At 37.7% G+C, this 13,761-nt stretch overlaps 1 protein-coding gene across 1 annotated transcript in view; it reads left to right on the top strand.

The window, feature by feature from the left end:
* Positions 1 to 13,761, top strand: part of TRHDE (thyrotropin releasing hormone degrading enzyme) — a 213,418-nt gene that overhangs the window by 92,789 nt on the left and 106,868 nt on the right. Inside the window, exon 5 of the mRNA XM_026865004.1 lies at positions 6,703 to 6,840. Within this exon, the coding sequence (XP_026720805.1) occupies positions 6,703 to 6,840 (138 nt within the window). The remainder of the gene's footprint in view (positions 1 to 6,702; positions 6,841 to 13,761) is intronic.

The raw sequence follows: 13,761 nt of genomic DNA, 5'->3' as shown, positions 1-13,761 counted from the left end.
TGGGCCTTTTTGATTTATTTCATTACTATTTTGGCATTTCAGACCTGAGCTGTAGCCTGCTTGATCCTTCTAACCCAACATAAATATCACACTGACTCAGCACTGAGAGATATTCAGCCTCTCGTTTTTTGAAGCTACTTTCATCTCTTCTTTTTTGGTTAAAGGCTCCCCATGCCAGTATAAAGTAAGCCTTTAATTAATACCACATGGAGTGTTTTTTTCCCCAGTAACTGCTCAGTGAAGTCAGTCCTTGTATAGTTCTCTGTTTTAACTCAACTACGGGGGAAGCTTTCAATGTAAAATTAACTAGAATCTCATGTATAATTGACTTTGGCAAGAAAAAAGAGATACGTAAAGGTAAGCTGCAAGATCTTCTGGTTGCTAATTACTAGTCCTTTTTAAGTATGCCAGTTTAGAAATCCTTAGATTATAACTAAGAAAATAAATTTCTATCTCCACATGGTCTTCTTTATCACAGTTTCTTTTCCTGCACTCTGTCAAGGTGGATTAATATATGGAATTCTTCACTTTAAGTATAGTTGACACTTAACATTTAGAGATCAGACATAAATGAATATAAACATTTAGATGAAACATTTATTTGAGAGATTAGGTACAGGTTTGGAGAATGTCAGTGTCTCTTCTTTCTTCATGTCATTATCTGCTCATCTTGAGAGATCAGTTAAAATGACATTATGATGAGAACTTTTGGGTCATGTGAGTTCAAATCTCCTGAGTTCAGGGTTTAAATGAAGCTTTGGTTTCAGAAAGAAACTTCAGTCAGCTGTCTGAATTTCACATAATTTTGAATTAGTAACCACTTTGTCTTCAGTAAAAATGAGAAAGAAACTTTATGGCAACTTTTGCCTCAAGGCAAGGACTTGCTGCAGGGTAGCTCTACTGAAACAAGAATACGTACTTCATCAGGAAGTATAGTTGATATGGTAAGTTCAGTGGCAAATCTGTAGCTGTATATTTGAGGATATCTTTACTGAAAGACTCTGCTTCTCAAATATTCATTTGTCTTGAATGTGCTGCCACTGTTTATTTTGAAATTGTGACAGTGTGCAGTTACTCGGAGCACAAGCTGGTGGGCAGTTTTTGGTCTGCCTGCAAAACATCTTTGGTTCCTTCAGGATTTAGCTCACTGAAACTTACCAGTTTCAGGCTGAAACAGAGTCTAGGTGTGCAAAAGCCATCCAGCAAATGTTAGAGCACCTGAAAAGTACTCTTACTGATGGTGACCTCTGGCAGTTGTTGCTGAAAGTTGACTCAGTATACCAACCACATCTCAAAGCCACTTTTCATTTAAATATTTACTGTTTCTTGAATTGAAGTGAATTTCCTCTGCAGATTCCCTCTGTGGAGTTTGAATTAGAGAGTAAACTTCATACTTTGCTACCTAATATTTTTAAATACTCTGGAGATAAATGCATGAGGAGATAGTGGATCTGTGTTCATCTGTTTGCCTAATGACTCTATTTGTGTGAAGACAACTACATACAAAGTGACAAAATGTGATCTTGGAGAGTGAAACTGACCTTTTTTTTGAAGTGCTGCTGGTGGATATCTGTTGTTTCCTTTTCTAATGCTTCCTCTTTTCTACTGCATCTTCCTATTGTGTAGGTGTACATTTGGCGTAATGGATCTGGTGTACAACCAAATCAAAGCTACACCTGAAAAAGAGTGGTGAGAGGAAACAGCAGTTGAAGTAGTTGGTGAAATTGCTTGAAAACTCCAAACCCGTCTGCTTGGCAACTTAAGCAGGTGGTCATGTATATCTGGTTCGGCACTTCATTGAAAAGAAAATATATATGCAGTTCTATTTCCTGATACTCAAAGCTATTGGTCTTCCTTAACTATGAATTCATAGAACATCTGTGTTGCTTGATAACAACAAAAATTGTCAGTCAGTGTGAATATCTCTCAAGCACAGGGACAGAAATTTAGAAGAACTTTGACTGAAAATTCAGAAAAAAGGTCATGAAGGGTTACACAGACCTGTGATATATTCATATCTGATAAATGTAGAATGTGTTGCAGGCCTCCTTCAACAGACGATGCACATCATTGAAGCACATGCAGAGATACAAATTTAAAAATAAGCAATCTGTAAACTGCTCAAGCTATTTACAAAAATTACTGTTGGAAAGATAGAAAGAAATGTTGCTTTAATTTGCAAGTACTCGGGAGACTCCTGTGCTATGACAACTTAGAATTTTTAAGCATGTAGACAGAAAGAACTTGCTTTCTGGCCCCCAGTGGATCTTTTCTGGCCTTAAGGCATTTTATTGAACCTTAGGTTTTCTCATAGATAATATTCCTCTGTAGTTTGTTAAGCTTCACCCTGGAATATATTGTATTAGAACTGTACTGCTGGTAGCGTATATGCTGGTGTTCTTTGATTGCTTTCAAAATTTGCCCCTATTTCTTTTTCCCTGGGGTGCACTTTCCCTGTAAACTGAAATATTGTGTCTTGGAAATACTTGTTTTGTCAGGCATGAGAGATCACTTTTCTCCTTTCTATTCCTGATGGCTAGTAAAGCTCTATATTGTGGAGAAGATATTTCCGGCAAATTTGTCAGGAAAATAAGTTGCAGATTTGCACACCAGTATTAAGCTTTATTCATGTAGATTTCTCAGTCCATAAACTGTTTGAATGGCTGTCCCAGATGAAAGGCGATGCCTTTAATATTGAGGCCTTTGATCTCTTCTGCGTCCTAATTATCAGTTTTGGCTTTCATTGTGCTATTCCTTTTGTTCCACTGTTGGATGTTTTCCAGTTTTTTCATTTTAATTCTTTTCCCTGGTATTTCCCTGGTATTAATTCTTAGAAATTATTTTTATGTGACTAACTTTAAGTATTACATTATTGTCATGCTAACTTGGCTTACATTATGATACTGTAAAATCATCAGCAGAACCCCTTTCCATTACATCATTGTTATCCTGTTACGCACAATAAATTTTAATGGCTCTTGAAGGTACACTCATTTCTGCCCAAAAATGTTATTTCACAATTGCTTTCTTTCCATTTAGAGATGGACTAGTTGAATGGTGGGCACCCTGTTGGAGACTAATACACAAAGTGTGACAACTACCTTTCCATAAACCTTCCTCCGTAGAACAAGGGGAAAGTAAACCAGAACCAGAAAGCTTTCTTGTGATTAGCCAGTTTCTTATTCCTGAATCCTTTTGCTATAGGATGATTTATACTACAGATCCATATTTTAAAACCTCCAGATTATTTCCATAATGTGGAAGAATTGCTATAGGAGGAAAGTTTCTGACCCTGTTACCCACAGCATTTGTGCTGCTTTTACCTGAAGCAGTAAAATTTGAATTTTCACAATTATTAAATGTTGGCTAAGGAGGGGAGAGCACAGTGACGAGAGACAAATTTTTCAGGACAGACTTGTATGAAACAGAGAAGGCCTTATTGGTTAGGATTAAAAGAATTCATTCCTATGAAGAGACAAATACTTGAATCTAGTGACCACAGATGTTTGGAAAATAATCTGAAAGTATAAATCTTTAAAAGGCATGTTCATCTGATAATAGCACTTCAGTCCCTGCACCTGGAAGCATTCTCAAGAATAAGAGGGAAGGCAACCAGAAATATTATAACTGGCATGTCTTCTCAACACAAGGTCTGGTTTCCCAGACTTTGCCCCTCCACAGTTCAAGGAAGGCTCTGAGAAGAGATGAAGTGGGACTCCAGGTGGGCAGTAGGAAGAGAAGGAGCAGAGGGGTTTCCTGCTTGCCCTTAGAGAAACGTGCAAACTTAAGTGGAAGCACCTCTGTCCTTATTTCAGACTAGGCTTCTGCTGCTGTCAGACCAACTCTCTCTCAGACCCCTCTCCCTGTGTTAGCACTGCACAGCATTGCACTTAGTTGCAACTACTGACACTTTCCAAGCAAAGTCTCAAGACTCACCTGAAGCCCTCTTTTTCTTACAGGCGAATCACAGTCTTTGGCTTTTCGCTTGCAGTTGAACTCCCTCAGAAGAGGGTCATCTTGAACAACGTTTTGTCATTGTTTCATGTATAGCTGCAATCCTGTTTTCTACCGTGTTGACAGCTTGCTGGCCTCATTAAACACATTCCAAGATTGATTTTCTTTACAATTTCTGTGCTAGGGGTTTCTTTAGTCCTACAGGTATCATGTTAAAACAGATCAATTCCACCGTACTGCATAGGGTAAAATAACTAGGGAGTAGAAAGCTTCTCTTCCTTCAGTATAAGCAGTTTAGTCACGTGTGTTGGCCTTTTCCCCTTAATGTGCTGATAGGACTTTAATAGCTGAGGTAGTGTTTCTTCAACATAATTAAAGCAGTTTTAGTTTCTTTCTGCATTTGTGCTTCCTGTTGCCTCTTCAAGCTGCAGGCCCCTTGTCAACCATCAAACTCTGCTCTCTCACTCTCTCTGTGTCTCCCTGGAGTTATATTTGAGACTGCTTTTGAAATCTGCTCTCAGAGGCTTCGTACTAAAGGGAAAAGGTGGGAATGTTTTTGGAAATTTTTTTAGTTCAATAAATTTAGCTTCATAGGTCAAAAGTCTTCTTAATTCTCGCAAAAATGCATGTTTACATATTTGGAGGCATACTAGCTATGCCAGTTGTATCTCAGTGTGATGGTCTGCCATAAATTTCAAGGAACACTTTTCAGCTATGGTAACTTGAATGAGCAATCATGAATCTAAAATGCTCCTTTTCAGCCCTTTGGGAGATAACCAAAGTAACAAAAAGAAAACGCAAGTTAGCTTGGTCTTTTTATATCTTTTATGTTTTGTTATTCTTCTTATAGCTTTACTTTATGTTTCCTACATGCTGATTTTCTTGATTCCAGGTTCTCTGTCTGAAGTATTATTTTGTGATTAACAAGGGTCTTTTAATGAGTTAATTCCAATCAGTAACAATCCACTCTTACAACTGTTTATCAACTGTGATATCCAAACTTGAATTTGGAGACAGGTCCATACCTCTGTGTATTCATACCTGTATGTATTACATATCATACATTTGATGAAATTGGGACTCTGTTACTGACTAATAGAGAATGTGAGGTGTAACCAAAGCATCTACAATCCTTTGCGCCTCAGCAGTTTTCCCCTGAGTAGGACTGTCATAATAACTGTTTCCCTACACCTTTTTTTCCCATAAAAAAGAGCAGTTACTAACTGCATATGCCTGAGAAAATTTGGAAATGAACAATAATACGAACTTTTCCCTTCACAAACCTTACCTCATGCAGCCAGCTGAGAACAGTAAGAGTGTGTTGGGTAATTGGCTCTCCTGCCTCCAGTGTTTTTAATTGCCTGAATATACAATCAGCTCAAGGTACATTTCTTGTGCTCTAATGAATTTTAACATAAAGGTTTATTTCCAGATGGATCAGCACTGGAGGAGCTTTTGTCTGTCTTATAAATATAATTTAAATTAACACATTGATACCAAAAACCTTGCCACCCAAGAATTTAAACATACAATTTATTATGTAATTGTATGCTTATTTTATCTGTGGACATCAAGGCGGCTTTTGAAAAAAAAAAGCAGCATTCCCTAGAGTTTCTTTGTATTATGGTACTAAGTTGACATTAATTCAGGAACTGTTGTAATTTAGATAAAGTTCAAAATATGTCATTTCAGGGTGAAAGAAGCTTATTTAAACCTTCTCTAATTTTTAATTCACTCTTTGCATTTATTTGTGACTTGAAAAAACAAGCAAATGAAGCTTTTCTTTCCTGACACAGTCTTTTGGATTAGTCACCTATATGAATGCAATATGAGGATTTTTTAAGGCATGTCATTTCTCAGCTGAAAAAGTCCCACCTAGTTGCACTGTAAAAGTGAGCACAGCACAGTTCATAGAGTATATATGAACATTTTCATTAATGTTGCTGCCAGAGTAAATATGCAACAGTTCTGACATACCTCTACAGTCCATATTTATAGAAGGTATAGAAACAAATTAGTATGTTGGATGTTTGGGTTTGCACCTGCTTCTGATGTAGCTGTGACTTTGACTATGTCATTTAACTTCTACATACAGCTATTGTCCCACTTATGAAGAGAGATAATAATGGCTTCCTTCAGATGGAAGTTAAAATGTTTGTAGAGCATGCAAGCTCTTGAGGAGAAGGAAATTCTACACCAGAATTATGAGAGACAGTGCAGACATCTGTTGTGGCACTGCTGTGGGCTCTGTTTGTTGTCCTGACCCACATCAATCTGCTGTATGAACTTGGCACCAAGAGCCAAGTAACTTAAACTTCACTAAATAAAGCAGTAATAATAGTATTTACACATGTCTGTCAAAAATTTTTGTACCTGCATATGCAGTGAACTCAGCGACTTGTAGGATCCATATATTTTTGTGATTGAAGACTACACCATTTTGCTTCTGTCCCCACCCCTCGTAACTGTGAATGAATAGTCATAATCAGAATTGCAGTCTGCATCTACAGATACGTTTTGATTCATTTAATAGTCTTCAATTTAATTTCAGTCAGGTTTCATTGCAGCACAAGATCTTAAATCACAGTCTATTCCATCTACCTGTTCAAGATTGTAGGAGGTCATGGTGGCTTACATTCAAACTAGAAGGTCTGATTTTAGTCAACTGCCTCTGATAACTGTGCATCATTTCTGTATTGTTGTAAATGTTTATTTGTCTGAGATACTACTGCATGTGCTGTATTTCAGGAAAAGCAGAGATTTCTGACAGATGTCCTGCATGAAGTGATGTTGCTGGATGGTTTGGCAAGTTCACATCCAGTATCCCAGGAGGTGCAGCAAGCCACAGACATTGACAGGGTGTTTGACTGGATTGCCTATAAAAAGGTGAGACTAATTAAACTTATCTATCTCTGTATATAGATCTGTCAGTAGCTATTAGAATATCATGTTCTGTCTGTAAAACAATTACCATCATAAAAATATGTACATTACAGCAGCTGCTGGTTGGGAAGCTTTAATTTGTGTGGAATATATTTGGAATATACGACGGTGATTTTAGCCAATTACATTCAACACATCCAGTGTTATTAAATGTTATAAATAAACTTGGGAGGTTGTCAGAATTCAGCAAGAAAGTAGGGGTTATTTATTATTATTTATTTTGTGGCAGTGTCTGAATTGTGTTAGATGTTTTAAAAAGCAGAAGGATATGCAGTCTTTGTCCTGCTGAAACTCTCTAGAAAATTTGACAAGTGCTAAAGTTAAATGCAAAGGGTTTTTTTCTGCTTTTTTCTATGCATGATAATTTTTCTATCATCTAGTGAAAACTCTGAAGTCATCACTGAACAGTGAGAGCATAGGAACTGCCTTTTGGGGTGATGAAAGAATATGTGTTAAATCCAGGCAATTTCAAATTGCATTTCAGTGAACAGAAAGACTTTTGCCAGTTTTGGGACTGAATAGTTTCTGTGCGGGAGCGAGATGTTGCGCACTTCCACCTTCTCTATCATATGACTGGTCTTGCTGTTAGCATACGGCCCAGAAGCTGGTGGTTTCCATCATGCCACATGATTATCCTCTGCTACATGGGATGATATGTAATACTGTGCCTTGATATCATGACCAAACAAACATGCTTGATGTGTGACACAGGGGCTGCTGACTGCAAGCCTTCCTCTGTGAAGGTTGTGCTGGAGCTCTCTGCTGTCCATTCAGTTACAAGAGTATTTTGACTATCACCTTTGCATTTGATAATCTTTTCTTCTGCGTGATTAGCTGCCTAACATCAGACTATAAGAAGACAGCAGCAGCACAGCACTAACTTGCCTACCGAGCCTTCAGTTTATCTAGTGCTCACCCTGGGCTAAAAAAGAGGTGTATCCTTTTACAGTCATCAGTTATTCCCAGCAGTAACTTCAACTTGATCTTCTTCCATGAGAGGATCTTATGCCTTTAAGAGTGAAATGAGAGTGTGTGTGTTTATGTCCATGTAGTAGGTATAGAATATAATATGCAAACACAGGATACTTAGGAAAATACTTTAAAATGCTGGAGTTGCTCAAGAGCCCAAGTAACATTTTCAACAATGCCTTAACTGGCTTTGAAAACATTACTCTTGGTCAATTAAGCTATAAAAGCCAGAAGCTTTTAACATGCAGAAGTATTCGCATTGTTTAAATGTTTCAGTTATATGTTTTGCTGCTGATAGTTGAACCTCGGTAGATTCAGAGACTTATCTCACATCAGTATCTTAATATTTCAAGCTAATTATTTTTTCTATTTAATATGATAATAGTAATATCACACAGTAAACAGTAATACTTGACAGTTATCTTTTCATCTTGTAAACACTCTGCAAGCATTAAGTAATCTTCATTTACATTGAAATGACAAATAGGACAGTAGGGCATATCTGTATACTGTTGGCTACTGTTCAGGCTAACAGGATCACTCTGTTTTCTGTGCAGATTAGAGTACAGTCTCTATTTTGTATCTGTCCATTTCAAGGTTCCTCTTTCAGTGTAACAGTGGCCGTGCCCAGTGGATACGGCAGCGTCTCCACTCACCTTCTCTGATGGCCAACTCTCCCAAACCCTAGGTGACACTGACCTGTGTTCATAGCAGGGCCTGATCCTGCAAATTTGAACGCAGTTACCAGATCTAGCAAACCACCCTGAGGAATGGTAATGGAAGAATGAATGTACTTACACACTTTCACAGGTGAGGAGGTTAAAAGACCCATTCTTTCACCCATGAAGTTTTTGTTTTCCTGTCTGATGTTGTCTGTCTGCTGCTCTCTGTAACCATTTGTCCTTTTGTTTTAGATATAAGCAATCCAACAGGAAGAAATTTACCTACTGATTTCATAGCTGCTCTTTTCACTGTTTCTGTAAGTTTCTCCAAGCACCTGACACTGTTTCCCTGAGGATAAACTAGAACAAATAAAACACTTTTACATTGTTTCAGCCCTTTGTAACCTTGTATGTGTGCATGCCTAGCTTGCACTTAAAATCTACTAGGGAGACAAGCTCATTTTTTAGATAGCTGGAATATTTGCCTCTCCTTCTAGCTCTCTAGTGTCTGCCAATATAAATACTGTGATGAATGGTATGTCAGTAAAGTCCAAACTATAAAATCACACTGAAGGCTTTTACCTGGTCAGGTGTGTGCTCAGATATTTTTGGGTGCCTCAAAGGCTGCCTTACACAATGAGCCCTGCTGAGGGGATAGTGTTGCTGGTGTTTCTGTGATGGCTTTTTGATTGTTTGCTGACTGATTTTCCTAAACTCCTATCAAGTATTAAGTTCTTGGCAGTTTTTTCTGTTGACTCTAGTAAACTTTGGATCAGGATCACCAGTGAGGACTTTTCTACTGTTTTAAATAAAATGTTAATTTTTAAATAGTCAGCACTATGTGCAGTATCTTTTCCCTACATTTTGGTATGTTTTTTTTGCATTCTCTTATAATTTTTTTAAAAATATCCGCCTTGTGCTCCCTGGAACCTTGGATTGTCCATGTGATCTCTTTCTTCACAATTTTCTGCACGATACTGAAATGATGAAACTTTCTCCCATTTAATTTTTGTTCAGTGAAATGACAGTTATAGAATGTCATTGTCATTTCATTGTCTTTACTGTCATCACTACGGCATAAATCAATTAGATGCCATTAAAGTGCCCATCTCTGCTAGACACTCAACTGTCATTTTAAAGATATGCCTCTTTCTATACACTTCAGAGATGACCACTAAAACTGTGCTATTTAAATGCCTCAGAGCAGAATATATTTTTCATTTCCACTTTTCTTGTCTTTGGTGATTGCACATGTTAAGAAATTGCATGACATAAACCCCTGAAGAATGGTATTCAGGTAATCACACAAACAGTGAAACAGACACTACAGCCCTGCAGCACACAATGTTTTTCCACTAAGCTGTTGAGGGTAATGTTTGCCTCTTTCAAAAGCATCATACTAGTCATTCTTCATATAGGAGCGTGTCATCCTCCACTAAGGCCACAAATATGTAGAGAAGAATGAGAAGTCGTGATAGTTCATTAATAAACAGTACTGGTAGATGATTCAAGGCTCTCAAGTTACATCAGAGAGTAGGTATGTCTTTCTAGTGCAGCTGGAAGTGAGATAGTGTCCTCCCACGATGATGGGAAAAGTGGTTATATCCCAAGTGCAGTAGGAAATATAGCCCGTTGAACACAATAGTGGATCTGAGAATTGTTAAATCAAAGCAAAAAGCATGACAGCCTTTCCACACCAGAAATAACTGACAGCAGGAATCATAGCCCTGGAGAGCTGCATCAAGAGAGGAGGAGAGAGTGCAGCAAGAATAACATGAGGAGCAACAATCAGCAAGGAACAACCAGCTGTAATAGAATGGAGAAACAAGACAGCTGCATCTCAGAGGGAGCAGCCAGACCCAGAACAGCATGAGAAAGAGAGAGATCCCAGACAGAACTAAAGGAGTCATAGCCCTAGATGAGCAGTCACAGACAGATAAGAGGAGGGATGAAAGGGCACCAAGGACACTGTAGAGAGCCAGATAATATCTGAAGTAATTTCCGTAAGCCTGCTACATGCTTTGAAGTGTGGTGGTTGACGATTCTGACAACAGTCAGAGCAGGCAAGACCAGTATGATGGAGTGTAACTATAAAAGTACCCCCAGTAGAATATGTCTTGGCAAGTGACAAACAATAATCAAAACAGAGAAGAGGATGACTGGAATAGGGAAGTATATTCCTTTTTTCCTCTCCCTGTAAACAAAATTAACCTCAGCAGTGATACCAGTTACTGGTCCTGGCTTTGTAATGCAAACAATTTGTTATTTCCTAAACCTTTGTATGTATAATTTCCTTTTCCTTCTTAACTCTATGCCTCTTCTTTAAAAATGCCTTTTCTTGCTTTGTGTTGAGTGATGGAATGATTTCTAACAGTAGTATAAGGAGACCATGCTCCCTGCCTCCCCTCAAAGGCAATGTTCTGCATTAGGAAATCTGTTCAACTGAAAATTTGCACAAGGAAAAATGCTCAGCTTCCTTCTATGTTGTAATAACAGTTCTGGCAAAGGAGAATGTAAAAATAAAGCAGTGGCTTGCTCTCCCTTTTGAGTGTAATTCTCTCTGAAAATTTACAGCATAATATGTTCTGTAAGAATGTGGAGGAGCAGGAGGGCTAACTGCAGTCACTGGAAAGGCTCTCTAAAAACTTTGTGCCTTTTACTTCTGTTCTTTGGGCACCAGGAACGACACTGGCACTGTAATAAAAAAATAAAACAACCCCCAAAACATGTATTCTGCCCAGTAAAACTGGGATTAGTATCAGAGTGAAATCCACTCAGTTCATGACTGCAGTGAAGTTGTGACAGTGTGCATTTATGAATTGACCACAGAAAAGTGAGACCAGCTCATTAACAGTGAAAGAAATACTAGATAAATACTTAGAAGTAGTAAAATAGGTTTTATTTTTAATTATTTACTTAACTAAATCAATAACATAAGATGGTATTCAGTTAGTTAAAAGTCTTACAACACAATACAGGTGGCTTTATGCTCCTTTACTGCAGTGTAAAGAGAGAGCTTTTTGTTCTCCCTGACTAATTTAGCTGTGATGTTGTCTGTGAATTCCATTAAGTCCTGGGTGTGCCTTTGTGTGATGCTGGTTTCTGTTCCATGATCTGTGAGTGCAGCAGGTCAGTGCCCAGATTGCAGAAGGTGCTTTCAGGATGCATTTGTTTGTAATGCACTGTGTAACAAAGGAAGTATCTTGTAATGAAAATAATTTCCTTTTGTTTAGATGAAATGGTTGTACGTCATTACCACTTCCTATGTGAAAGCCATCGAAACTCACAGTTGGTGAAACCTTTAGGTTTAGTATGGAGGCTGTCCCACTCCATCCAGTGGGTGCTAGTGCCTCAAACTAGGTAGGTACTTCAGGATACTTAGAATACCTCTCTTAAGGCACCCAAGCACCTTTCTAACTCAAAACAGTCATTAACCTTTTACACTCTTTAGTGTATGCTAAGATAGTGTTTTCTGAAGAAGAAACAGAAATCACTGTGTGTGATATGCAAACAGCTACACACAATGCTTCAGGAGTGTTACATTCCCCACACCATGGAGAACTGTATATGGGTTTGATGGGAAATAATAAAAATGGAGCACAAATGCTAATAAAAGCATTTCATTTTAAAGAATAGCTCATTAGACTAGATTGCTCACTCACAGGAAGATGCAACCTGTTGTGGTACAAGACTGTCTCCTGACTGTTCTCTGTTGTGAGACAGTGGCAAATGGCAGCTCCCAAGGGCTGGAAGAGACGATCAAAGCAGAAATGGCAACGGTGACTCAAGACACTATGCTTTGCCATCATTTCTCATAGTTCTTTCCCCGACAGAAGGAAAGAGTAGTGCATCTATGTCTCAGATGTTTCCATGGCTTTATTAAAATAAAGTGTTGATAAAGGTGGGTATACGCAGAGGTATCAGTCTATGCACCAGAGTTCCTGAAATGCACTTGCCTTTTCTGCCTCTCTGGCTCTACTTTGTAACAGTCATTTTCAGCAAAGGGCAAAGCAGAAAGTACCTTTGTAAGCCTTTAGAGATAACTTCTGTTTTCTCCCTGACAGAGTCAAAAAACCAATGCCCAAGTAAAGGTAGGGGATGACTTTTGCTGACACACATCCTAGTTCAGATCAGTAAAACAAGAGCAACAATTATAAGTGTTAAAGTAACTTGGAACAAATTGTAAGAATTAGAAATAAAAAATAAACTGGAGATAGTGAAATAGAGTAAAATAAAAAAAAAAACTTGACATAAAAATATAATCAATATTTTGATAAAAATATGATCCTGCAGGCCTGCAGGACCTCTATTCAGGAAGAAACTCTCTGAAACAACTTCTGCCACACTGTTTTGTTGTTTTTTTTTAAAGGTATGTTTAACTACTGAATAATTTCTGAAGCTTAAAAGAGGTATTATGAAAGAGAAAGTAGAATGACATGTTTAACTGTAGTTAGTTGCAAATCAGTCTTAGGCAAATGGGTTGAGATTCTTATGTGGTATTTAGTGAACAAAAAAAAAAAGAGGAATATTAATTATCATGCTTCAGGGAAACAAACCTGGTGAAACAGGCCCGATTTCAATCTTTGATGAGATTAAATGTGTGGTTGGTAAGGATAAATTGCGTCGAGACATAGACTTTTAAAATCTGTTTCATTATGGCATAGTACTCAGTTAAAAAACCCGAGTGATATACCGTATCACTACAGAACACATTGGCTGGATTAATAGATAGCTATCAGATCATACTGATCCCCAAGGTAGTCATCAATGGAGAATTATCACAAATTCCAAGTTTTGTTTTACTTAATTTGCTTTTGGATTGTCTATGGAGCTGGTTGGTAAAATGTTGATGCGTTTCTTCTTTGAAGTAACTGTGACCATGTAAACACTTCTGTGAGTATTCATCATAAAAGGAAAAGCTTTGTCCTTTACTCCTAATAGAAACCATGGATTTGTGGAGCCAGTTTTTTACTATTAGAGATTCTTAATACAGTGGATTTTAAGATATACCAGTTTATTTGCTACTTACTTGAATTTTGATGATGGCCTGTATGTGTAAATAATGTCATCAACCTCTTGTGTTTGTCCATCCTTGAAAATTTCTTCATATAAGCAGCTAATGAAAAAGTATAATGTGCTTTTGTCCTTGTCAGTGGTGTCAGAACATGTAAGAGAGATTTTCATGGTAAGGTTAAATAAAATTCCTGTTGTAAATGGAGTCCCGATAGCATTT

This window comes from Athene cunicularia, assembly GCF_003259725.1.
Source record: "Athene cunicularia isolate RWA chromosome 1 unlocalized genomic scaffold, athCun1 chr1_part2, whole genome shotgun sequence".
Lineage (NCBI taxonomy): Eukaryota > Metazoa > Chordata > Aves > Strigiformes > Strigidae > Athene > Athene cunicularia.
Note: the sequence above shows the minus strand (reverse complement) of the source record. Positions and strands in the feature narration are given on the sequence as shown.